This window comes from Ursus maritimus, unplaced genomic scaffold (genome assembly GCF_017311325.1).
Source record: "Ursus maritimus isolate PB19 unplaced genomic scaffold, ASM1731132v1 scaffold_3, whole genome shotgun sequence".
Taxonomy (NCBI): Eukaryota; Metazoa; Chordata; class Mammalia; order Carnivora; family Ursidae; genus Ursus; species Ursus maritimus.
In genome coordinates this window covers 93,967,691-93,993,634 of record NW_024425563.1, presented here as the reverse complement: position 1 = coordinate 93,993,634, position 25,944 = coordinate 93,967,691, and the positions used below count along the sequence as shown (strand labels likewise).

Genomic DNA, 25,944 nt, shown 5'->3' with positions numbered 1-25,944 from the left:
GACAGGGATTAGGCGTGGGAGCTGGTTTGGGCATACTGCTCGCTCACAAGCCATCAGTAACTTCTTTCCTCAAGCACTCCCCTGCTTGCTGTAACTGTCTGATTGGGCTCCCCAGTTCCCAAATCGTTTATTTTGATCCTTTATTCTAAGTAACGGCTGTTTTGCTGGAGGAACTAATCCTGGAGTGTCCTACTACACCGTTTTCTGTGACATTACCCCGAATCCTTCTCTTTTCAGAAGAAAAGCCACACTGCCTTAGGGTAAGGCTGGCATCAAAGAGATGGTGCCACCTGCCTGTGTCCTTAGAACACTCCAAAATAATCAGCAGGCACAGGCTGGGAGTCCGGCTTTATACCAGCCGTAGATCTGGAGAATTGGATGGCCTGTGTTCTAAACTCTGACCCAGGGGCTAAAGCATCCTCTGGGAGCAAAAATAGCTACAAGTTATTGAACAACTTGGATTGCCAAGAATCTTATCTGCATTACCCAGTCGGATCCTCTCAATAGCTCCGTGAGGGAGGTACGCTGTTATCTACACTTCACTGTTGGGAAACTGAAGCGCAGGAAACTGAGGGACTTGACCAAGTCCTACAGGCAGTGAATGGCAGAGGCAGTCTTCAGACTTTGGGCTGACGACCTCATGCTCCTGTCCTACCCTAGCAATATCCTGCCTCCCCCACATGGGGTCCTGGATGATCCCCTCACTCCTCCTCCCCCTCCCCAGCCAACAGGCAGGATGCTCCTGTTCCCTCCCTCTTACTCTGCCCCTTCCCCTCCCATGGTTCTGGCCTTTGGGCCTCCGCCCTGACACCTGGCCCCAGGCCTCCGGTGCCACCCGCTGTCAGAGGCAAACACCGGGCAATGCCAACTGTGGTGGCCGTGACCACTCCCACCCCTGCCCCCTGAAGCTGAGGTCTCTGAACATTTCCAGCCTGGAAGCATCTCCAGAGGCTCTTTCCTGGCCCCTGGGTGTGCTTGGCCCTGCAGGAGCCCTCCATCTCGTCAAGACTAACGTGCCAGCACACCTAAAGTCAGGCCGAGCTGGGGATGAATCCCAGCCACATCACTTGCAGCTGTGGAATCTTTGAAGTCCCTTCACTGCTCTGGGCCTCAGTTTCCCGATTTAAATGGCAGCCCTAAGCTCACAGGTCAGTTGTGATCCACATAAAGCGTCGGCACAGCAGGCAGCGTGTGGAGGCCACTGGGTGCTCGTTATCGTGACCCGAGTATGGGCTGCTGTTTCTAGGCTCATTTCCTCCTTGCCTCTGTGCCTGACATCCTGGCCACACTGCCTGACGTTGTCCTACCCCCAGGCCCCGGCCTCCCTCACACAAGGGCACAGCCCATCTACCCTGCAGTAAGCAAACACTTGCGACACCATGCTGACCTCTAGGCCCCGTTGCATCAGTGCAGGTGAGTGCCCGCACAGGTGCCCAGTTGGTGCTGAGGGCCACCAGGCCTGGGGGTGGGGTGGGGCTGGCATGCCAGGCTCTCGGGTTCCCAGCCCCATTTTCTATCCCACTGGAACACGAGGTCTGGAAAGTTCCAATTTAACTGTGAAACTCCATCCTTCAGAGTCTGGGCCTCAGAGCTTCTGGGCAAACATGGCAGATGAGGCCTAACTACCTTTTTTGTTTTGTGAACTTTATTTAAAAATATTTCTTGGGGTGCTTGAGTGGCTCAGTCGGTTGAGCGTCTGAGTTTTGGTTTGGGCTCAGGTCATGATCTCAGGGTTCTGAGACAGAGCCCCACATCAGGCTCCATGGTCAGTGTGAAGTCTGCCTGGGAATCTTTATCTCCCTCTCCCTCTGCCCACCCCCCGCTCACGTGCCCCCCCCCAAGATACATAGATGTTTAAAAATATATATTTGTCTATGACTCATCCATTGCAGAAAAGCGTAGGAAATACAGATAAGCAAAAAAGAAAATAAAAGCACTCCTATTTCCACCATCAAGATAATTACTCTTATCATTTTGTTCTATTTCCTCCCATGTCTGTATTATATGTAGTGTATACATCTATATGACGAAAATGGATCCTGCTGTATTTCCTAACCATTTTCCCTCTGTATTAGTCAACTCTTGCTGTATTAGTCAACTCTTGCTACCTCAGAACTTCGTGGCTTGAGACAACAAGTCTTTATTACCTTACACAGTGTCTGTGGGTCAGGACTCCAGGAGTGGTGCAGCTCGGGGGTTCTGGCTCGGGGTTTCGTGAGGTTGCAACCCAGAAGCCGGCCGGGGCTCCATCATCTGAAGGCTCGACTGGGGCAGGTGGATCTGCTCCCAAGGTGGTGCACTCACCTGCCTGGCAAGTTGGAGCTGAACCATTGGCTGGAGGCCTCAGATCTTCTCAGTAGCCCTCCCCGTAGAACCAGACTGTCCTCACACTGGCTTCTCTCAACGTGAAGAATCCAAGAGACAGCAAGGCGGAAACCACCATGTCTTTGATGGCCTAGCCTCAAAGGTCGCACTCTGTCATTTCTGCAATATCCTATTAGTTACACAGGCTAGGCCTACTCAGCATAGGTGGGGACCCCACGGGGACAGATAACAGAGGGGGGGCTCACTGGAGGCCCTGATGGCGGGTAGCCACCACATTCCTTTTGCAGGATGTCAGGGACATCTTTCAGTGCTAGCGGAGGCAGATCAATCTTATTATTTTTAATGACTCATAAATGTTGCATAATTTATCGAACTGATTCCCTGTAGCTGGATATGAGGCTTATGGGCCATTTTTTCATCCTGGAATCTCCACCACTGAACTTGTCAGATTATTTCCTAGAGGTAAATCAAGAAGAAAATGAAATCGTGCCTGTTGCCCTCGCTTCATGAGTGGCCAAGGGGTGAGAATATTGGCTGGAACACAGAGCGAGGTCCCCGGGATCCCACTCTTTCTCCCCAGTAAATGGGGAGCTCACTCTCTACCAAAACATCCCAGCGCATGGTCAGGCAGTTCTGTGTTGTCATTGTTTTTAACAAACCCTAAGCAGAAACTATGTTCCTCCATCCTCTTTAGGACCTCCCTTGAGATACCAAAGACTCTAAGTATGTGCCTCTTAAACCATTTACTCTGAGGTCCAACCTGTCCTGGACCCTCTTCTCTGGACAGGTCAGACCCTCACCTGAAGCCCAGAGCCACCGATGTCACCTCCCCATCTAAAGAGGAAGCAGTGAGATGGGGCAAGTGATGGGCCCACAGGAGGGCTGGTATAAGGACTGGGAGTCTGGCTCGGCAAGAATGCCTAGTGTGGGGAAGTGGGGACCCCTTCCTGCGCTACTGTTGCCGCAGAATGCAGGGAAGGGGCCCAGGGAAAGGGCTCTGGGGAAGGATGCTTGCAGCGGAAGTCCAACAAACGAGAAAGGGGGCCCGCGTGCCCCAGCCCTTATCCACTCCAGCCTCCCCGAGGAGAGGGCTGGAGGATTTTGAGCCTCTTCTCAGGGGCTATGTGCTCGCTCCAGGAGAAGGGCAGCTGCTTCTTCACCTGGCTGGTCCAGAAGGAACCCTCCCACCCCCCATCCAAACCCAGGATGAGCCCCATCACAGCACACGCAGAAAAAACGGTGGCTCAGAGCCAGGGGCTGGTAGGTCAGTGACCTGTCACAAGTGGGTCTGGTGAAGGTGCTTTTGCTCTATTTTAGGAAAGGGATCGATCGTGTCAAGGGTTTTCTTCAGGGTGACCACACTAGCCATTGGCGGGAGAGTCTGGCATTCTGTCCGTCCACCATCCCCACCCTAACCACTGCAGAACTCCTGCTAATTTTAGCAGGGCCTGGCAGGTGCCAGCGTGTGGCGTGTCCGGGGCGTAGCAAGTTCACTCCCCACGAGGACTGGGTCGGAGGGGAGGGGGGAGAAGTGGGAGGAGTGGGGGAGGCTGCTTGCTGTTCAGCACCCAGAGCGAGCTCCCGCCTGGACCTCTACTGCCCAAAACCCAAGAATGATCTGCCGACCTTTAGAGGCAGACTCAGGTTTACAGTTTATAAGACCTGACAAAAGCAAGCATTTTTCACTTGCTGGGGGCCGGCCCTGGGCCAGGGGCAGCGGACTGGGGTGGCGTCCCACCTCCCAGTCTCGAAGATGCCCTCTTTCCTTCCCTGCCCCTCCCCAGTCCCCTGGCCCAAATGAGGGATTGAGCACCCCCGCCATCAATCCTGCGGGCTCATTGACCAAAGGGACACGGGCACCAGATTTGAGAGGGGTGGGGCAGAGAAGGGGAGGGGGAGTGCCTTTTGCATCCTGCGGATGGGGGGGGGCAGGGTCTCTTCCGGCCTTCCTGAAAATCTGTCCTGTCCGGGATTCCTGTGGCTGCAGTCTGACCTGAAGGGCCAGGACCTGGGGTGGGGTGGGGGGGCCTCCCTGTGCGCGGGGCTCTTCACTGCACTTTCCTGCCCATCCCCCTCCGGCAGTGTGGCGACCACCAGCCCTGGCACCTCCAAGGACTGGAAGGCAGATAGACTAGCTCTGTCCCCTCCCCGGAACCTGCGGCAGCTAATCCCCACACCCACCGGGGTGCAGAGAGCATGGGCACCGCCCCCTGGCCTTGTCCCTGCGGCTCTGGTCAGCCCTGACCCTGTGCAGTCCTCCTTTGCCCTTCAGCCCCACCTGACCTGGTGGCAGTGAGCAGAGTATTTCAACAGCAGCTGGCTGAGCGCTCTCCCTGCAGAAGCACTCACCTGCACAGGTGGGCCTCGGTCTCCAGGCTGCAGCCCAGCCCTGCACCTCAGCAGGCCGGAGCATCTCCACCTCCCCAAAAAACCTACCTCTTGGCCCCTCAGAGAGATGGCGATGACTGCCACAAGAATCCAGGCCCAGCCAGCCTCGAATCTGGTAAGGACCATCCCAGAGGGAGAGAGAGTACTTCCCCCCACCACCATGCACGGGGGGTGGGGGAGGCAGTCAGTTTGGCACTGGACCCCTGCAAGGAGGCATTCAGGCCGAGGGGCAGCTGGGCCTGTCACTGATGCCCTCCCCACGGCCCCCTCCTGACACCCACGGTCCAGACTTTCCAGGAGGGGTCTGTAGGGTTGGCGTCTTCTAGGGCCCTCGCTCCTGGGGCTGACAAGGCCAGACTGTCCCCTGAGCTCAGGCCTCACATAGCCATCTGCCACTTGGTACCAATGTCCCCTCGGCTAACAGACATGCCAACATGCTGAGACCAAGCTTCTGGTTTTCCCACCCCACCCACGCCATCTCAGGGAGTGACACCTCTCCGGGTGCCCAAGCATCAGTGTGTAGACAGTCCTCAAAGCCCCAGGCCTGGACAAGGTCATCGGGTGTCAGGTTGGAAGCGAGCGGGAGGGGTCAGGCTGTGTGGGTGGGGATGATGGGGGTTACATCTGGGGGGCTCAGCTGGCAGGATGCCTGCCCCCTCTATGCAGTGTTCATTGCTCTGGGACCTCCTCCCCAGCACCCAGAGAAGAAGGCAGGATACCTAGGGGTGCCTCTACTTGACAGATGAGGACACTGAGGGGAAGACCCGAAGGCCCTTTCTACCCCAGCACAGTCCTGGGAGGCCAGCCTGTATGGAGCTGTGGGCCCCTGAGGACCAGGGAATGAGGTCCCTGCACAAATGCCTGGATGACCTGTGGGTTCCAGCGCCTGGCCCCGTCTCTAGCGGCCAGTGTGAGCCTGTCATGGGTCCAGCGGCAGCCTGGGTCCTATGCTTCTGGGATCTCAGGTGGCTGTGGATACACAATGGGTGACCCTGGGCCAGTTGCTCACATGTTCCTGGGGTAAAGGATCCCTGGGCCGGGAGCCCAGACCTGCCCTGAGCACCAGGAGAACCAGGCAGGAGAGCCCCTAAGTCAGAGAGCACTGGGCAGCCTGCCTATCTGCCCTGCGGAGCCCAGGCCGGGGCACGAGAAGCCCTGCTTGGAGCCTGGGGGTGACACTTAGGCAAGAGACCACCCCCTCATGCTTGGATGTAGCCATGAGCCCCAATGATGTGTCCTGTGACCGCCTGGCAAGTGGGGGATGGGGGGTGGTTGTGGGAGGAAGGGGGGAGAGGCTCTGTCTGAGCTTTGTTTGTCCCCCAAGGTCTGGGGCGGGGAGGGGGGAACAGGCAGCTTCTCAGGGCTCATCGGGCGGCACCCGGCCTTTCCCAGCAGGTCCTTTAGGCCAGCTTGACTGACCCAGCAGGACACTTGCAGGAGACTTGTGTGGCTGGCTCTAGGCCCAAAGCGGGTCAGGAGGTAGCCCAGTGGGAGGTGGGGCTCGGAGCTGGCGCCCTAGGTGCAAACCTGGAGCCCTGGGCTGGGGAAGGCGTGCCGGAGTGCTCAGCTTCCTCTCCGAAAGAAAGGGGGCTCCTACAGTACTTGCGTCCTGGGGTGATTCCTCATGATAAGGGCAAACCGGGGGTGCCCTGAGCAGGGCCTGGCACCCAGGGCCTGCTCCTGGGCAGGCTGCAAGAGCTCTGTGAGGCAGACTCCCACCCTGTGACTTGAGCCCCACCCATGTCCCCCAGACACATGGCCCTGGGGGTTGAGGGGGCTGCACAGATCCGAGCCCCCTCTTCGCAGCGATGCATGTGAGGAGGAGGCTTGCACCCACCCCAGAGGTCACTCCTCACAGTGAGAGGCAAGGTGTGTCGGAAGCCAGTGTCAGTGGGGGGGCCACCTAGAGGAACCTCCCAGCAGCACCCCTCCCCCACCTGTACACACCGAGGAACAGGAAATGCACACAGTATGGGGGTCCAGGGGGCGTGGGTCCCCCACAGTCCTGTGGTGTGGACAGTGCTGGACCCTACAGAGCCTTGCCTGGGCAGGGCCCAGCATGAGGGCGGGTGACCGGGTGTCTCCTGCACACACCCCCACTGCCAGGGACAGGCTCCCCCCCACGCACCCTGCCCAGGTGGGTGGCCTCCCCACAGCCCCAGCGAGAACGCAGCCCTGCTTTTGCAGAAACACTGCCAAACCCAGATTTGTCTGTTGTACAAGTGTCTTTATTTAAATGTTGGCAGCAAACTTAAGCTTTTGAGAGTGTTGTACAGGACAAGTGAGATCCACAGCCAGATGCAACTTTATGGACAGAATGGAATCATCTCACCCTTCCACTCCTGCTGTGTGCTATCCCGGCAGGTGTCCCTGCAGGGATGGGACATCCTGGGGCAGATGTGGGGTCTTTCTGAGTCCCTGTGTGCCCATATGTGCTTCCAGGACCCTTTCTACAGAACGGATTCTTGGAGAGAAATGACTAGGTTGAAATTAAATGTTGCTAGGGACCCCAGGTTGCCCTCTGACCCAGTGGTAAGAGGCTGTGTTGTCTTACATCCGGTCCCTCTGGACACTTCTGTCTCCGGGGAGACACCCAGCCCGGCAGCCTCTTGGGGACTTCAGACAGCACCTCTGGTGCGTGCGGCCCCGGGTGCCAGGCATGAGGCACGCGGCTGCAGGCAGCTCACAAGAGGCTTCTGCGAGCCTGGGCTCTTCTCGAAGCCGCTGCCGGCACCTCCTCCCAGCCTACGGAGGAGGCATGGCAGGTGGGGTGTTAGTGTTTCTGCTCCTTGCTGGCACATTTTACATTTGAAAGCGTGTGAAAGACAGACAGAGGGGGCCAGCCTGTGGCTGCGGGCCTCTGAGAACACCTGGATTGTTCTGCCAAGGAGGAGGGCGTCTCTGGGGCTGCGCTCCCACCCGGCCCCAGAGCTGCAGAATGGCTTGGCAAACACCGGTGCTTGGTTGTGTGTGCTTTGTCACGGACTCTGTCAGTCCCATCCCTTTGTGACCTTCCTTGGGTTTAAACTATAAGTGCGGGGACGCGGTCCCTAAGGAAGGACCTGTATCCATTAGGAAGGCTGTGGGCTGTAGGGAACCAAAAACCTGGCTTAACTATGGCTTCCAGTGATTCATGTTTGCTCCCACAACCAGCACATGGAGGTGGGAGGGTCCAGAGCTGGCCAGCACCTCGGGGCCAGGCTGCTCTGCCTCTCTTCCCATCATCCTGAACCACCAACAGCCTCGTCTCTTCATTGTCACAGGACAGCTGCTACAGTGCCGGCCATCACACTCTTACACCACCGTGTTCACACTTTCAGAGTGTGAGCTTCCCAGGAAGGGAAGATCCTGCTAAAATCAGACACCTCTTTCCCTGTCATTGGCCAGAACTGGGCTACATGCCTGGCACGAAACCGAACCACCAGCAAAAGGGCTGTCCCATGGGCTGGGGAGGGGCTGCCTTGCTTAAGAGAGCACACTGGCCCATTTATTCCCTCAGTGTTAATTCTGGTGGCAGAATGACCAGATCTTTGTGACAGGCCAGCTGCCCGCTGACCTCCAGACAGGCTCTTCCCGCCACGTCTCACCCACTCTGCTGGTTGGTGCCTTCCTCCTCCCCCTAGCGGGCGTCCGAGCTACGGAGAGGGGCTGCCACATCTGCCTTCGCCCCTCCCCTTCCAGCGCGCCTCAGGACGCACGTGCTTAGGGGCTACTCTTGGACCGCTACTGCCCTAGCTCTTCAGCTGGTTTTAATGGGGAATTTGAACTGAGGGGTCATCTCGGACCCAGGGCCAGAGAGCAAAGGAGAACCCCCTGTGGGTGGGGGACGCCCGCGAGTTGGGGCCTCCAGGCCTCCGGCCCACGCAGCTGCTCCCCCCACCCCTGCGCAGGCGGAGCAGATCCTGGCAGACTTCCAGCTGCAGGAGGCTGACCTGAAGAAGGTGATGCGGCGGATGCAGAAGGAGATGGCGCGGGGCCTGCGGCTGGAGACCCACGAGGAGGCCAGCGTGAAGATGCTGCCCACCTACGTACGCTCCACCCCGGAGGGCTCAGGTACGCCGCCCCGGGCGGGCAGGGAGGCGCCCCGCACGGCAGCCGGCGGCTCCTCCTTGGGAGGCAGCCGGCCCCAGGCCCCAGCAGGGAGAGGCCCCCAGGTCCTCGCTCATGGCTCGGACTGTCCCCAGAGACCCCAGTCAGGCCCTCCCCACGTCGGCCCCCACACAGGCTGATTCTCACCCCGAGCTCCCCCCCCAGCCCTGGGGTCTTTGCCCCCGCCTCCCGAAAATGGGCCGTGTGCATCTCACAATATGAAACTCGTTCTCCAGGGTCCGTGGGGGGAACCCCCGCCCAATCCTGAGTCTGGGCCATTTCACTCGGTCTTCACTGGAGACCTGGGCTTGGGATGGTTTCGGTCCAAGGCAGGGAATTCCCACCGAGTTCCCCAGTTCACCTTTGACCCCACCCACAGTTGACACTAGGGCCCCCCAGATGCCTGGCGTCAGCAGCCCCCGGTCCAGCCCCTCTGATTCCCCCCCACTCCCTCCTCTCCTTCTCTCCCTGGTCTTGGGGTCCTGCCGGGCAGTGCCCCGAGGCTGATGCGCTTCTCCCTGTGGCTGCAGAAGTCGGGGACTTCCTCTCCCTGGACCTGGGCGGCACCAACTTCAGGGTGATGCTGGTGAAGGTGGGGGAGGGCGAGGAGGGGCAGTGGAGTGTGACAACCAAGCATCAGATGTACTCCATCCCCGAGGACGCCATGACTGGCACCGCTGAGATGGTGAGCCGCGGGCCAGGGGCTGGGGGCCGGGGGGCCGGGGATCCAGTCTGCCCAGGATCTCTGAGCTCGCTAGTCCTGGTGGGAAGGCCCACCTGTCTACCAGGGCCAGGGCACCTGTGGGCAGGAGAGCCAGCCAGCCTCCGAGGGCCCAGGGAGGCAGCCGAGAGGCCTACCTGGACCACCACCAGGCACGGCCACAGCAGGTCACCTCCCTGCCCAGTTTCCCAGAAGGATCACTCATGGGACAGGGCAGCTGAGAGAACACGCTGGTCCAAGCAGGCAGCACACAGCCCATACGTTCCGCCTTCTCCCTATGTGTCCCCCCCTCACCTGCCACCAGCAGGGACGCCAACTGGGGTGACTGCAGTCCTGATAGCTGCCCAGGCGGGAATGCTACCCTGCCCGTGGGGAGGGCTCAGGAGAGGGTATAGAATTACAAGGAGCCCTCCAGGGAGGTGGGTGGAGGCAGAGGCCATCCCCTGGGGGCCAGGGTTTCAAGGCAGGAGTCCAGTGGCAGCCTGGTCCTCGCCACACCCCTGCATGCCGTTGGACTGGCCGTGAATCAAGGCAGCGGGGGTGGTGTGGATGCCTCATGGGGACCCAGCACCCAGCAGGGCACTCAGCAATACCCAGTTCTGTGGTCGGACCCACACTAGCAGGGTAGGGGTTAGTCCTCAGCAGGGCCGGGCGTGGGGCAGCCAGGACACCTGGAGGCTGTGAAGGACACTCTGGGTGGTAGAGACAGAAATCCGAGTGATGGCCACAGCCATGCCTCTGTCCGAAGTCTACAGCTGATGTCACGGGGTCCAGTGAGAGGGACAGGCTGACAGCACACAGCTGGGCTGGGGACCAGGCCAGTCCTAGTGTCGCGCTGTCCCAGCGGCAGCAGCACTCAGGACAGGGGAGCCAAGGGCAGGCTCGGAGGCCGTGTTCTCCCGGGACCCGCAGTGGGGCGCTGTGGCCGACAGGCAGCTTGGGTGTGTCTTCCAGCTCTTCGACTACATCTCCGAGTGCATCTCCGACTTCCTGGACAAGCATCAGATGAAGCACAAGAAGCTGCCCTTGGGCTTCACCTTCTCCTTCCCCGTGAGGCATGAAGACATAGACAAGGTGGGGCCAGGTCGGGGGGGTGCACGCATTTCCCAGAGAAAGACGCCCCAGGAACTGCCCGTGCCTTCAAATGCAGCCCCGTGTTGGGAAAGAGCCTGGGGTTCAACCCGTGCCTCTGTCACTCACCTTTTGTGAGACTTTGGGAAACGGAGAGACAGCTGACTCCGTTTGCCCAAAGTCCCCAGAGCCCGGTGAGGCCGGTAGGATTAGGCTGAGCGAGTGGGAAGAGGGTGCTGGCAGGTAGCCAGACGCCAGCGCAGCCATGTGACGCTGGGGCCACCGGCGCCACAGGCAGGACTGTTGGGGGGCCGAGGCTCCACCTGCCACAGTCATGCACATACACGCACGCACACAACTTAGACACATACACACGTGCATTATCCATGCACACGGCCATGGAGAAGTGAGCCAAACGCGCAGCTATATGCACACACAGGTCAATCATATATACACTTCAACACACTCAATTCTATGTGTGCGTACACGACACATGCATACACACGTGTGTGCATGATACACATATCACTTCTGTGTGTGCAGGATACGTGCATACACACATGTGTGCATTATACACACACGCACACACATCAATTCCACGTGTGTGTACAGGGTACATGCATACACACGTATGCATTATACACATGTGCACGCATCAATTATACACACATACACATGTGTATAAATTACACACACGTCTACATACATCAGTTATAAATACATACAAAATAGATACGACCTCTCGGAGATAGCCAGTGCAGTGCTCCTTGGTTCTCCAAGCCCGGGCCCCACGGTGCAGGAAGGACAGGGACAGGCCGGCTGCTCCGGGGCACGGGGAGACTGTCCAGGAAGGGGTGATGCCACTATTGCTTACCCTTTTCCACTTGGGTGTACTTCGGGGGAGGAACCCCAACTTTATACAGGTCCATTTCCTCCGGACCTCATCCTTCCTCTGGGTGATGCCCCTGGGCTTTCCATTAGAAACACTCTCACATGGGCAGAAATAGAAGTATTCATAGAGTCGTCTCCAACACTTCTCAAAGCCATGGTCTGCTGAGCAGGACACCTTCACGCTGCCCCCAGCGGTCGTCAGCAGCCGCAGGCCCTCCTCTTCCCTCAGGGCATCCTCCTCAACTGGACCAAGGGCTTCAAGGCCTCGGGAGCAGAAGGGAACAACATCGTGGGGCTCCTCCGTGACGCCATCAAACGGAGAGGGGTGAGGCACCCCCTGATCGCCCTGGGAACCCGCCTTCCCTCCGGCCACGATGCCAGGGACGGCCTCCGGGGCATCCCTCCCCTGGCTGGATGAGCCCAGAGCGGCCCGAGCTGACCCCCCAGCCCCATCACTGCTGCCTCTGGGCCTCTTGGCAGGACTTTGAAATGGACGTGGTAGCGATGGTGAACGACACGGTGGCCACGATGATCTCCTGCTACTACGAAGACCGCCGGTGTGAGGTTGGCATGATTGTGGGTAAGGATTCCCGCCCTGCTCTCTCCGGGGGCCTCAGTGGCACAGCGCCTCTGCCTGCCTTTGTCTCCGGCCCCGAGGCGCGAGGGCCGAGAGTACCAGGCCAGGGATCATGGTCAGAGTAGGGCCCCTTGTGCCAGCTGTGGACCCCACAGGTGACAGGGTGTGGGGCGGTCTTGGGGAGATGCAGGGGACGTCCTGAATACAGCTAGTATAGCCAACACTTGCAAGTCCCTGCATCACACAGTGTACGGGCTACAGGTCCGCCTGGCCCATCAGGATTTCATTAACTCCCCTTGTCTGGTAAATTGACCAAACTGGACAGATTTGTGGAAGAGGATAAGCACAGGTGGCATCATTCCCCACCCCCACCCCTGCCGGAAGGTCTTCCCATCCCTGCCCAAAGTGAAGGCTAGGAAGGGAGCCGCACCGGCCCCAGAGGGCCTCAGCCTTTCCCAGGAGCTCCTGAGCGTCAGTTATCTCCTGGGCACACAGGCATGTGAGCACTTTTCTGCTGTCTCCGGGCTCTGGCTCCCCAGAAAGTCAGTGGCGAAGTTGTTTGCTTCGCTGGGCCCCTCAGAGCCAGCCCTGACCCTGACTGCCCATCTGTGCTCACAAACCCGTCTCCAACAACCCATCCACACCCTCAGCTGCCGCCTGACCTCGCTCCGTCCCTCCTCCCGTTGCTCACATCTCCTCCTGGAGTCTGCTCTCCTGGCTGCCCCCTTCAGAGCTGCCTGGTGCAACTGAGTCGGGGCATGGCTCCCCAAGACACCCTGTCTTGGCGTCTGAGCTCTGCACCCCTGCCTCGAGCACACCCCTGCTGGAGCAGAGATGGCCGAGGGTGGCCTGGGCTCACGTCTGCCCTGCAAACACTCTGCTCAGTGCTTAAAAACGTCTTTATGATAATGACCAAGATCCAAAAATTGGGAGATGCACATCAAAGTCCGGATTTCCGGGGTTTTCCCCACACACGCACCAAAAAAATGGGAAGGCCCTGCCTCACTGCGGGGCAGGTCCACTGGCCAGCATTAAAGCTGACGTCCCTGATGGTGTTAAGGGCACGCTGCCCATGCTGTGACACTCAGAAACCATTTCGAAACGTCATAATTTCTCAGCAAAGGACATCACGTGTTCACTTTGCAAGGGACTCTGCAAATTACAAATTCCATAGCCAGTACCACCTGTAGTCCCAGGGACTCAGGCTGTGCCTTACTCACCTCGGGGTGCCCCCAAAACAGGGCGCAGGACAGGGAAGCTCAAAGACATGTATGTAAAGCTGGCAAAACTAGTTGGCAAAGCACTTTGACACGTTTCACTCCATCCTCCTAAGTACGCAGGTAACATTACCATCCCCTACTGGGGGTGAGGAACAGCCCAGAGAGATGGGCTCATCAACGCCAGGTCACACAGCAAACCCAGGTCCTTCAGTGCCTGGGAGAGCCGGCTTTCCACTTCACCAGGCCAGGCAGGGGTGGGTGTGGCAGCAAGTTAGCAGGGAAGCTAGGGTGGTAGGGTGAAGAGAATCAGGAGAGGCGGGCTCCCAGGACTGCAGCCCCTGCTCCACACACCCTGCCCCCCGTGGGGCCTGACCCCGCGGTCCCCACAGGCACGGGCTGTAACGCCTGCTACATGGAGGAAATGCAGAACGTGGAGCTCGTGGAAGGGGACGAGGGCCGCATGTGCGTCAACACTGAGTGGGGTGCCTTTGGGGACTCTGGAGAGCTGGACGAGTTCCTGCTGGAGTATGACCGCGTGGTGGACGAGAACTCCCTGAACCCCGGCCAGCAGCTGTAAGGACCACCCCCGCTGCCCGCTCCCGCCCTGCTCAGGCAGGCAGATAATGGGCTTGTTTTTAAACAACTCTGGGGAAAAGCAAACCAAGCTGGCTCCTCCCTCCTTGCACTCACCGGCCCCCTGTGAACCCGGAACAGTGAGAGCCCTGAAGGTTTAGTCCCCAAAAAGAGGGTCTGTGGAGAGATGGGCCAGGATCACCTCCCTCCCGGCAGGTGACCACGGCATAGGGAGGCTCTGAGACCCCCCAAGGAACGTTCACCGGGTTCAACCCAGAGTTCCCTGGAGGAGACATCTGTCCACGTTCACAGAATGAACAGTAGTGTTTCGGGGAATGATGTGGTTTGGCCTGGAAGGCTTGAGAACCAGCCCGCACAGGGCTTGTCCTAAGATATGGCTATCCTAATTAACCGCCTAGCGACCTGGCTCATGCTAATCCCTTCATCAGCTTCGTCTTTGGCCCTCAGAAACCTCCACTAGGTCAGTAGGATTCAGTGTACTTAGAGATGAAAATGCAGAGGCTCACAGAGGCCCAGCTCGGCAGATTCCGGGAGCCCAGGGCCCCAGGCAGGCCACCAGTCCTTCTGAGTCTCAGTTTCCGCAACCATACGGGGCAATGAGAACTGCACCCATCACGCGGCCGTGGGAGGATGCAGCGGGCTCAGCGCAGGGCCCTCGTGAGGAAGGTCGCAGCCTAGACCAAAGTCCCGAGGCCCCCGACCGCTTCCTAATCCTAAAATCCTGGTTGATAAATGAGGGAACGGGCACGAACCCAGGTTGGCAAGCAGGGTGTCACCGTGGCCGCGCGTGGGGACCTCCCTGCCGCGGATGACGGGGATGACCCGGCCGCCCTCTGGGCAGGTACGAGAAGCTCATCGGCGGCAAGTACATGGGCGAGCTGGTGCGGCTCGTGCTGCTAAAACTCGTGGACGAAAACCTGCTTTTCCGCGGGGAGGCCTCGGAACAGCTGCGCACGCGCGGCGCCTTCGAGACGCGCTTCGTGTCGCAGGTGGAGAGGTGCGCTGGGCGCGCTGGGCGAGGGGCGGTGTCCAGGGGGGCGGTGCGCAGGGGAGGGGCCGCGTACACGGGGAGGGGCCTGCGGCGCGGACGCAGGGGCCTGGGGCGGGGTTCAGGTGTGGGCGGGGCCCCGAGGGTCCGGAGCGAGGGTCTTGGGGCGGCGTGTGGCCCGCAGGGAAGCCTGCAGCCGGGCAGTTGACGCAGCCCACGCGTCCCCTCCGTGGCTCCCCACCGCCGTGGACGTCGTCTCACTTCATCCACGCGACAGCCCCGAGGCGCGCCAGTGTCGCCCACGTTAGAGCGGAGACCCTGGGCTTAGAGAGAGGCACAATGACCAGCTAACTGCTGGTCCCTGGCGGAATCGGACCCGCTCCCCTCCGGAGCCCGAGCCCCAAGCGCTTTGCCTGGGTGAGGTGGGCAGGGGGAGGGGAAGAGGCCGCCGCTGTCGGGGTCGGGCTGGCCCGGGGCCGAGCGACCCTCCAGCGACGCCCTCCCCCCGGCCGCCCCCGCCCCGCAGTGACTCGGGCGACCGCAAGCAGATCTACAACATCCTGAGCACGCTGGGGCTGAGGCCCTCGGCCACCGACTGCGACATCGTGCGCCGCGCCTGCGAGAGCGTGTCCACGCGCGCCGCGCACATGTGCGCCGCCGGGCTGGCGGGCGTCATCAACCGCATGCGCGAGAGCCGCAGCGAGGACGCGATGCGCATCACCGTGGGCGTGGACGGCTCGGTGTACAAGCTGCACCCCAGGTGAGACCACGTGGTCGCCTGCCCTCTCCAGGGGCCCAGCGGCCCCTCGCTGGCGCGCGTCTGGAGGGCGGAACGCGAGCGGAAACCAGCACTCCGGGGCCCCAAGGGTTATTCCTTCGTCCCCCCCTGGGCCCCCAGACCAGGAGGAGGGAGGGTCCCCTAGGCTTACTCCTCGGCTGCGGGGCCAGCGGGGGCGAGGCGGTCTGGGAGTGCAGGGAGGAGGGGAGTGCAGGGCGGAGCGACGGCAGCCCTGCTTCCCCTGCTCAGCTTCAAGGAGAGGTTCCACGCCAGCGTGCGCAGGCTGACGCCCAGCTGCGAGATCACATTCATCGAGTCGGAGGAGGGCAGTGGCCGGGGCGCGGCCCTGATCTCCGCGGTGGCCTGCAAGAAGGCCTGCATGCTGGGCCAGTGACAGCGGAGGCCACCAGGCAAGGAGGAGGCAGTGGCTCGCTGGGGACTGGCTCCCCACAGGTGCCCCCAGCCTCACCCAGGAAAGAGGTCTCTCTTTGTAAGGACCCTGGATGCCTCCCATCCCCACTGCCACCGTGAAAGATGGGGAAAGGCCCATGGGGGATTTCGGGGCCACCAGCAGACCTCTTCTCTCAGAGGCGGTTGGTGGGACAGCCCAAGGCCCTGACTGGTTTGGGGGCTGAGGTGAGCAGGCATGGAGACCCCCAAAGTCCCTCACCTGTCTCGCTGGAATCAAGGACGCAGAAGGGAGTTGCTCACTCAGGACTTTGGTGCATTTCCGCACTGCCTCCTCTTGGAGCCTTCGGCCTGACTCAGCCTCGCCTGGGCCCTGCTCTGGGAGGGTGCTGTGCTCTGGACCTTCCTCCTGCCTGGGAACTCAACCCACTGGGGAGGCAGCCCTGCAGACCTGGCCAGACCTAGACCGGGGTTCTTGCCTGGTGGGGACCAGGAAATGGGAGAGGACCACCTCCACGGTGGATGCTGCTTGGGCCCTGAGACCTGGCGATGGTGGCTTTTCTGCTCTCCTGTAGCCATCCATGAGTGTGGTTCTGGAAGGGACCCTCCCAGGTGGTGCAAGACACAGAGCCCCCAGAGCCCCTCCCTGCCCAGAGGGACACAGGATGAGGAAACTCCCCCTCACACCCCCAGGCAGGCCTGGGAGCACCTCGGTGGTCGAGTCCTCGGCTCCCACAGGGCTGGCCTGGAAAGAGATGTCAGCACTCAGCACCCAAGGGACCACCCGGGCCTCTATCTTCTCACCAGACCTCCATGTACCACACCAACCTCTCATGCCCAACCTGGGACTGTGTGTTTTTTTAATTAAAAGTTTTAAAAGTTCAGAAGATGGTCTTGACCAGTGTTCTTTGATCTCTGTGCACAAGGGCCGTGGGACAATATGGAGACGTGGTCACAGGCGCGCAGACGCTCCGCAAGTCTCAGTGTCTGGGAATTCGCCATCCCCTCCGGCCAGCTGTGTCGGGGAGCGTGCAGGGACACACGGGCTGTAGGGAGAGAGGCGGCATCGGCGGGAGGGTGGTCAGACGCATGGGACTAGCCCCGGGCCCCGGCTGGCCGTCTGTGGGATGTGTGTGGGGACCCATGGGCTCCGACAGCCTCCCGGAGTGCCTGGGAAGGAGCTGGGGGCCGGGGTGCTGCTCTGGGAGGTGGGACAGGGCTGGGCTCAGCAGGGGCCCCCTTGGAGCCACTTGGGTTGTGACAGTGACGGGAAGGGGATAGGGATATACGAAATCACATGATTGCCAAGGTCCTTCCAGATGCTCCTGGGTGACTGCCTACTCTGAGTTAGCCAAGCCGAGGGCCTAGCGCCACCTCTCAGCTCCGCCCCGTTACACGTCAACACGTTTGTGGGATTAGAACAGGCGCTTGCTCTTCAGTGAGAGGAACGGCCCAACAGCGACTGTCACTGCGTGGACTGTTACTTCATTCAGAACTTAATCCAGAACCGTGGGTCTGAGATGTTCCCTCGTTTTTCCGGGTGTCTCATGTGGGATCGGGTCAGATCTTTCTAGTTCTCTTGAATCTCAGTTATGCATTAGAAGGTTGTGCGAGTGGCCGGTTACTCCCTCCGCAGTGCTCGTGTTGTGGCATTTGTGCTGGACCCCATTTTGACGTAAACGACTTCTTAGCTGTTCTTTACCTTCAGCTCCGAGAATCCTATTGATTTTTAAAGTTCTCTTTGTGCACAGGTTACACATTTTAGGGATTTCCTTTCAGGAGAGTAAAGGAGGCATTGCCAAACACTTCTCATTACACGAAACAGGCATTGGGTCTCACGGACCATGCAAACTCCTGCTTTACCAGCTGGTCTCTTCATTTGTCCCCCTCCAGGAGCAGGCGACAGCCATGCAGAGCCAGGTTCTGGGAGAGGGAGTGTGGGCAGCCTGTGGGCCCCCTCCTCTGCTCCGGGTTCCAAGAGGGCAGCCAATGGGCCCACAGTGTTTGTTCTAGAAGGTCCCCAGCTCCCATTCCTTCTCTGGGCCCTAAAGGAGGAGGCAAGCCTGCAGCCCGGGCAGAACAGAGGGTGTCTGACCCCTGGCTCCACAGCGGAGCCTCACATGAGAGGCTCACGACCACTTTCATGGAGGTCCAAGGAGAGGCTTGGGGTCCAGGTCATGTACCGTGCTCCACAAGCATCACTCACAGGTTCTGTTGGGGCCACGGCCAGCTCAGGGCTACCTTCTGCCCCTCTGTCCGAGGAGCCAGAGGCCAGGGCCACTGTCCACCCAAACCTCTGGGAATCCCTGGGGGACTCCAGCCAAAGACCATCCTCGGGACCACTTACTGCCCTTCCCAAGCCCTGTAGAGGCCCCAGGCCAGTCCTCCGAACGCTGTCCTCTTGGACTGGGCAGGTCTGGGCTGGACCTGCAGGAGGGACACTCAGATGGGGGTAACAGGGGAGACTTCTCATTCCGGGGGATATCTCATTCAGCACCCAGAGTGGCGAGAGCTGTGAGACTGTGAGCTCTGCCCTTGGAAGCCGTTGTAGCTGGATGTCCGGATGTTAGACATCAGGGGGCCTGAAGGTCACCAGGAACGTGGCTGGAATCTGCCTGGGGCCCTGTCCTCCCCCAGCCCAGGCAGGGCTGCCAAGTTTGGGCCTGTCTTCTCTTCCTGTCCTTATTTGGCTTTCCAGGTGATAAGGGAAGCATAAAAGGGGATGGGGGCCCCTTGCAGCAACCCAGCTGCCACAGAGAGAAGATGGTGAGTGCCGGGTGGGGTAGCCGGAGGCCAGCAGGCTCCCAGGTGCTGTCCCGTGGGCTGGGGGAAGACAGCCAGTGACTTCTGTCCTTGCATTGGGCCTGGAGAGGTAGTCTCCAGAGACAGGAAGAGGACCCTGACCTAGGCTCTCCTGGGAACGCTCCGGGAGTGCACATGGGAAGGGGGGAGTCTTTGGGGAGCCGGGGAGAGGACCTCTTCCCACCGACAGTGTTGCAGGCCAGCAGGAAGGCGGGGACCCGGGGCAAGGCCGCGGCCACCAAGCAGGCCCAGCGAGGCTCTTCCAATGTGTTTTCCATGTTCGAGCAAGCCCAGATCCAGGAGTTCAAGGAAGTGAGTGCCCCGGCCCCGATGGCCTGGAACCTGGTCTTGGCACCCCACCCTGCATACACCCCCTCATCTCTGTACTCAGTGGTCTTGGCCCCTGTCCTTGCTCCTTCCACCCTTCAGGACCCCTCCCCACCTCCGGCCTTCCCTGGGGTGGGGGCTCTTCCCACTCGGAGACTGTGCCCCCCACCTCGCAGGCCTTCAGCTGCATCGACCAGAACCGTGATGGCATTATCTGCAAGTCGGACCTTCGGGAGACCTACTCCCAGCTCGGTGAGAGCTTCTGCCTTCCCCCTGCTCTGGGGCCTGCTCACAGCGGGGAGCAGCTCTGGGTCAGCCGGCCGGGCCGGTGGGAGGCCACTGAGAAAGCACAGGCCCCCTCTGCCAGGCAGCCCTGGCCTTCCCCCTTCCCTGCTCACACCTCCCTCCCCCTCAGTCTCCTCACACACCCCTCCCCCACTGGTCACAGCTCCCCATCACTTCCCGCTTCTCCACCCCTCTGTGGCTGGGAAGGAGGGGAGGCGGCCTGAGCCCCACGTCCATCGCGTGCCCCACCCCCACCAGGGAAGGTGAGCGTGCCAGAAGAGGAACTGGATGCCATGCTGCAGGAGGGGAAGGGTCCCATCAACTTCACTGTCTTCCTCACGCTCTTCGGGGAGAAGCTCAATGGTCAGCCTGCAATCTGCCTGAACCCCTCCTGAGCCCCACCTGGATGTCAACTGGACGCTCCCTGGCACTGGCCCACCCAGAGCCTGTGGAGTTCTCCCCTTCCTCCCAGACCCATGGGCACCGGTCACTCCTCCTCCCAGCTCAGCCTCACTCCCAAACCCTGAATCCCAGTCTCCTGGCCAGGCCTGCCCACAAAGAGCGCTGGTCTTGGCCTCTCGGAGCCCCAAGGGACACTTTGTATCAGGAAACATCCTTCCGCCTCTTCTGGGATGTGAAGGGCCCCCTGCGCCCTGGGGTCCTCCTGGGTGGGGGCCAGGGAGGCTGGGGGCACTGGTGCTCACCTGGCTCCCCCGGGCTCCCAGGGACAGACCCCGAGGAAGCCATCCTGAGCGCCTTCCGCATGTTTGACCCCAGCGGCAAGGGTGTGGTGAAGAAGGATGAGTAAGTGAGCGAGCTGGGAAGGGGCACCATGCAGAAGCGCAGGGAGGGAGACCCCCGGTGAGGGTGGCCGCTGGCCCATGGGAGCCTTCATCGCCCCCGTCCCCATCAGACCACCCCTCTGCTCTCCCCAGGTTCAAGCAGCTTCTCCTGACCCAGGCAGACAAGTTCTCTCTGGCGGAGGTGAGGATTCTGGCTCCTCGGACATCCCCCCTCATCTTCACAGGGCCCTTACCCTGCAGGGCGCCGGGCAGGCCTTGCTGACCCACCACCCTCGTGGGCGCCGAGCACGGCTGTGTGGAGGAGGGCCCACCTCCCTCGAGCCCCGGAGGGTGAAGGCTGTGGAGTCAGAAAGGAGGGGGGTGCGCCAGACTGGGAGAGCTGTGTGTGCAAAGGCCCAGTGATGAGAGAGTCGCACTCCAGCATCTGGAAGAGGCTCCGTACATGCAGGGTCAGGGCAGCACAGAGAAGAGACGGAGGCACCCCATCGCCAAGGTGGGCCCTCCGAACCACAGCCCCCTTCAGACCCCCCCTCCACCCCCATTTCCCTAGCCTGCCCAGAGTCAGACAACAGAAACACATTAACTCCGAGTCTGGAGTTTGGAGCTGGGAGTCAGGGCGCAGGGTGAGGGGTCACAGGTGTCCCTCAGGTCATGGCCACTGGCCACCCCAGGCCTCCCTGGCCGGGCTGCCTCTTACCATGCCCCCCCAGGTGGAGCAGATGTTCGCCCTGACGCCCATGGACCTGGCGGGGGACATTGACTACAAGTCTCTGTGTTACATCATCACCCACGGGGACGAGAAGGAGGAGTGAGCCCGGCGCGGCTGGGACTCGGGGCAGCCTGCGCGGCCACCGCAATAAATGCTGCTTCCCAATCACACCTGCAGTGGTGGCCTGTCTGTGACAGATGGGGTGGGGACAGCAGGGGGATCGGAGGGACCCAGACCCCTCGCCAGCTCGGCTCTATCCACCCCACACTGCTCCGCGACGATGGCCTGGCGTAAGCCCATGTACGGAGGAGGACACGTCTCCAGGAGAGCGGCTGGTGGGCTTTGTGCGGCCTCCACCAGGCCCGCGCCAGCCACGTGGTGGGCCCTGTGCTCCGCATCCTGAGGCCACCGCACAAACCTTCTGCCAAGGGCCCAGGTGGGCCTCCCTGCACGTGTGTGTGTGTGTGTGGGGGGGGGGGCAGACGCTGAGGAACCCATTTGAAAACACATGTTTACTTCACAAGCACGGTGCCCCCACAGCACACCAGAGCGTGCAGACTTCCACAGGAAATCGGACCGGGCCTCATGACTCCCGGGGATGGGGGTGGTGGGTAAAAGGTGGGAGAGAGGGAGAGTCTTTCTTTCTGGGGAAAGGACTGTTGGTGTCCCATCCCCCACCTCATCTGCAGAAACCAGGGGCTGGAGGGAGGACTCGCCTTTATCCTGGAACTGGAGGGCAGCAGGGAGATATGGGGGGGGAGGGGAGGAGGGAGAAAGGGGCAACCCCTTGCACAAACCTCCCTTCCACCCCACCCCTCCCACAAGCCTGGCTGCAGCCCCCCAGCTGGAAGAGATGGGGAGCTGAACACGTTCCCTCCCTGAAGGCAAGCAAGAGGAAAGGCATTTTCCCCCGAGAGGTGTTCAGTTTTTATTTTTATCTAGGACTTGGCAATTTCAATCATGACATGGAGACTTGAGATTTAAAGTTCTAGCACTTTCTCGTACTTATTTGTGATCACGTTGGTCCTGGGATCGAGCCCCATGTCAGGCTCCCTGCCTGAGCAGGGACGGGACAGGGGAACGGGGACACAACCAGTCCCGCTTAAGATCCTCGATTCTCAATTCGATTCGCACACATGAGTTCTGCTTGCTCAACAAACCGATTTCAGAAAGTAAGGGGTATTATCATAATTTAAGCCTCTGCAGAGAAACCTTGTGAAAGACGCAGCAGACCACGAAGATCACGGGTGTCTTCCAAACGGGGCGCAGCAGAGCCTCCGGTTGGCTCTGCGGGGCCTCTAGGTGACCAACAGCAAGGCCACGGTGCCTAGACCTGCGGCCACATGTGGTCCCCCCTCCTCTGCGGGGGACGCCAGCTTTGCACCTGTTAGGAGAGCAAGTTCCTTCCAGCATCACCGAACTGTTCCCCCGACCCTGAAACACACGGGTTTGAACTACAGAGAGCCACTTGCAAACAGATTTCTTCCCGAGCAATACAAGACAGCACCACATTTCCTCTTCTTCGTGAGGTTCTTCACATTTCTCTTCTCGGGCTTACTTCACTGCAAGAATATCACACGCAACACGCACAACCCACAGGACACGTGTCGACTGACTGCGCACGTCATCGGCAAGGCTTCCGGCCACCAGCGGGCTGTTATACTAAGTTTTTTGGGGGGAGGGGCAAAAGTTGTAAGTGGATTTTCAACTGTGGGGGCTGGGTTGGTGCCCCTCACCCCTGCGTTGTTCAAGGGCGAGCTGTCTATGCATCTGCTATTTGAATGCGCCTCGGAGCCCCTGTAAGATGTTATTGGTCCCCTCGTGAATTAACGAGTACATAAAATCTGGGTGTTTTTTTTTTAAAGATTTTATTATTTGAAAGAGAGAGATAGCAAGAGCAGGGGGAGGAGAAGAGGGAGAGGGAGAAGCAGACTCCCTGCAGAACAGGGAGCCCGGTGTGGGGTTCGATCCCAGGACCCCGGGATCATAACCCGAGCCGAAGGCAGACGCTTCTCCGACTGAGCGGCCCAGGCGCCCTGAGTACATAAAATCTTTAACAGGTGTTCATTGTATATCTGTATGCAGGTCACAATTCTGCTTTTCAAAAAGTCTTCTTTTCCCACCCCTGGTGTAGTTACCTGGTACGGTTAGTCCTTTCTGCACCCAAACTGCCTGTATTAATTAGTTGGGAGTAAACTGAGAGCAGAGTGTTTGTGTGTGGGGGAGACGAAAGACAGAGATGCGGATGCAGGGAACAGACTGGGGACAGGAGAGAGGCCCGTACTGCCCAAAATGGTAGCCACTGGCCACCTGTGCCTATGGAGCGCTTGAAATGTGGTGTGAGCTGAGATGGGATGGTATTCTCAAGAATCCTCATTGAGGATTTGCACATTGATTACATGGTGAAATGCTATTTTCGATATATTGGGTTGAAAACAAATACTACTAAAATCAATGTCACCTGTTTCTACTTCCTGGACGTGGCTACCTGGCAACTTTAGATGCCGTCTGTGGCACACATTTCTGGCTCCTGCCCCCTCTCCACCGGATGGCGCTGAGTTAGCTGTGCGGCCGGCCTGCAGTCTCTCGGGCACCTGGATTCTAACCCGGTAAACGGGTCATGCCAGTGTTCTCTGCAAACCCGGCCCAAAGGAAGCCCATTTTGTTTGGACAGGCTTGCATCTGCTTGTTCTGCAGAAATGAGGGAAGGTTTTGTTTCCAGAGAGCAGGGACCATACAAACGGGCTCACAGAGGGGCCACCTTGTTGGACACACACACCTGAGGGGCTGAGCTCGAGCTTGGAGTCTCAGGGTCTGTAGCCACCTGGGCCTCCCCAAGGGGAACCTCGTGGAGGCTGCATCCAAATCCCCCTGACTTCCTGTTTTCCTACAAGCTCTGGAAACCTCATTGCTGTGAGGACCACCCCCCCCCCCATTCAGGCAAGGCAGTGGGGCTCCTGGTCCTGGGGCGCCCTCGCCGCACTTCACCCACAACCCGCTCAGGGGAGTCCACGAGGAGGCCTCCGGGGCCTCCTGCCCTCACTGGGACCAGAATCTCCCAGGGCTCTCTGGGAGAACTTCCGACAGCTCCGCCCCCTTCCTTCACCTCTGCCAGGGGCTCACGTTTGGGGGGGAGGGGGTTGCAAGAGAAACACCATTCCATCTCCTCCAGCACCCTGCAGAGCCTAGATGCAAAGGCTGATGTCCCAGCAGCGGCCCAGACCTCACAGGGGGGCTGGTTGGAAATACAGACTCAAGAGAGACACCCCCCGTCCCCAAACACTTTTGTTCAGGAAGGCCCTTGAGCCCGCTGGGCCTTGGAGTCCCTCAGCCGGGCTCGGAGTGGTGGCAGGCAGGGACGCCTGTAAAGGCAAATGCACATTAAAAATAAGACGAAGTTAACACTCCCTGCTGCAAAAAAGGAAACAGATTTTCTCCTCCCTTTCTTAGCACATTCTCTTTAGAAAACGTGTAAGTTCTGTCCCTCTTTTTGCCTCCATCTATTTGACAACTAAAGAAGCTTCTGGCCAGTTCTACAACCCAGGTAGAGCCCCGAGCAGCTGGGAGCCGCCTCTCTGAGTTTTCCCAGTTTCCTGGGAGGGTCGGAGCCTCAGGCACAGGGACTCCAGCGAAGCCTACTTCTGGCCCTAAAGAGGGGACAAGTGTGGTTTTCCGGACGAAGGCAGTTAGCAAACCCAGGTGCCTGTGAGTGGTCGGTGCCCTCCCCGGAGAACCCTGTGGACGGGCTGATCGGGCTGTGAACAGGCAAGACTCCTGGTCTCTGGGATCTCTCAGCCGCTGCCTGTGATGAGTGCTGAGCTCTGGTTTAATGCTTATTCAGTGACTTTGGTGGAGAGGTTTTCTGTGTCGGGGGATTCTGTTTTGATTGCCTCCCCAGCTGGGTAAGCAGCTCCCACCCCCAGAGCCGCAGGCTTGCCGGCTGGGTGGCCAGGGAGCTCCTGATTTTGTCCTGCGATCCCTCAGCCCCCCGCGCCCCCGTCCCGGGCCGGGCCCTGCCCCCACGCCACCAGAGCGGGGGAGTGGCAGCCGTGGAGCACACATCCTGCTCCAGGGTCACACCACTGATAAAGCTCAGGACAGGACACGCGGAATCTGTCTGCCGTCTGCCGGCGGCTCCAGGAGGCGTGGGCTGTTCTGAGGTTCCTGAGCTGTGGCCGTCCCCTCAGTCCCCTCCGCCCATCCTCCAGCTGACCCGCTCCACCACGGGCTGAGCGGTCCACCTTCCCAGTTTGGGCGGGAGGGTCTGTGAGACCAGTACTGGGGCTTTGCCCTGAAACCCTGCAGCGAAAAAGCAGGGGACTGTCGTCATGTAGAAAAGACTAGTAAATAACAGGTCCAAATACCCTGGCGTCTTCTCTGCAGCGAGCCTTCTGGACTCTGCTGGCCTGACAGGTGGGGGTTGTGGACATACAGAGGCACTGCTCTGGAGAAGGCCCTCTTGGAGGCCAAGGCACAGGCCTGGCTCCGGTCTCCCTCCCTGTGTGCGTGCATGACCTTGAACGCCCCTGCTCTGGGACTCGGTTTCCCCCTCTGTGCAGGAGAGGCTGGACTGACACTCACAGAGCAGTCCGGTGCCAGGCTGTGCCGAGTGCCTCTGTGAGCCTGCGGCCCCCTTCTCAGGCTCACCTGCTGGTGGGTGTGACCAGGCGGGTGTCAGGACCCGCAGCATGCGGTAGCTTCGTCTCATGTGCCCTCCTCCCCCTGCCTACCTGGACCATGGCTGGCACGTGATCCTCAGGGCCGTGGTGACCCCCCCTCCGACAGTGGGGGGCACCGTGCCACACCTAGAGCTCCCATTCATCTCTAACACAATGAGAAACTAGCTTCTGTGTGACCGAAGCCCTGTTACTTGGAGTTTCTTGTGCTTACAAAGAAGCCTAGTCCCAATCAATGCAGTTTGACCGCCACCCCCACCTCACAGATAACCTGAGGCACCCCATGGCCGAG

At 59.9% G+C, this 25,944-nt stretch overlaps 2 protein-coding genes across 7 annotated transcripts in view; both read left to right on the top strand.

The window, feature by feature from the left end:
• Positions 1 to 16,934, top strand: part of GCK (glucokinase) — a 46,816-nt gene extending 29,882 nt beyond the window's left edge. For 3 of the 6 annotated variants that reach the window (XM_040644452.1, XM_040644453.1, XM_040644451.1), the window contains exons 3-11: positions 8,604 to 8,766; positions 9,333 to 9,487; positions 10,478 to 10,597; positions 11,715 to 11,810; positions 11,966 to 12,065; positions 13,672 to 13,855; positions 14,718 to 14,873; positions 15,391 to 15,624; positions 15,892 to 16,934. In XM_040644452.1, the coding sequence (XP_040500386.1) occupies positions 8,604 to 8,766; positions 9,333 to 9,487; positions 10,478 to 10,597; positions 11,715 to 11,810; positions 11,966 to 12,065; positions 13,672 to 13,855; positions 14,718 to 14,873; positions 15,391 to 15,624; positions 15,892 to 16,036 (1,353 nt within the window). In that variant the 3' untranslated portion in view covers positions 16,037 to 16,934. Of the gene's footprint in view, positions 1 to 4,780; positions 4,829 to 8,603; positions 8,767 to 9,295; positions 9,488 to 10,477; positions 10,598 to 11,714; positions 11,811 to 11,965; positions 12,066 to 13,671; positions 13,856 to 14,717; positions 14,874 to 15,030; positions 15,282 to 15,390; positions 15,625 to 15,891 lie in introns of those variants that run through there. The other 3 variants (XM_040644454.1, XM_040644455.1, XM_040644456.1) reach the window with 3 other exon arrangements.
• A 2,053-nt stretch (positions 16,935 to 18,987) lies between these two features.
• MYL7 (myosin light chain 7) lies at positions 18,988 to 21,079 on the top strand. The gene is made up of 6 exons (XM_008703599.1): positions 18,988 to 19,164; positions 19,356 to 19,431; positions 19,723 to 19,827; positions 20,190 to 20,268; positions 20,400 to 20,448; positions 20,978 to 21,079. The coding sequence occupies exons 1-6, from the start codon at positions 18,988 to 18,990 to the stop codon at positions 21,077 to 21,079; spliced, it is 588 nt and encodes a 195-aa protein (XP_008701821.1).
• Positions 21,080 to 25,944: the final 4,865 nt, after the last annotated feature.

Excerpts from the sequence above, each read along its gene's own strand:
- MYL7 (XM_008703599.1), top strand. The coding sequence starts at position 18,988 with ATGGGAAGGGGGGAGTCTTTGGGGAGCCGGGGAGAGGACCTCTTCCCA. Across the intron at positions 19,432-19,722 it reads GGAGACCTACTCCCAGCTCG|GGAAGGTGAGCGTGCCAGAA; the intron begins GTGAGAGCTTCT and ends CACCCCCACCAG. Across the intron at positions 20,449-20,977 it reads ACAAGTTCTCTCTGGCGGAG|GTGGAGCAGATGTTCGCCCT; the intron begins GTGAGGATTCTG and ends ATGCCCCCCCAG.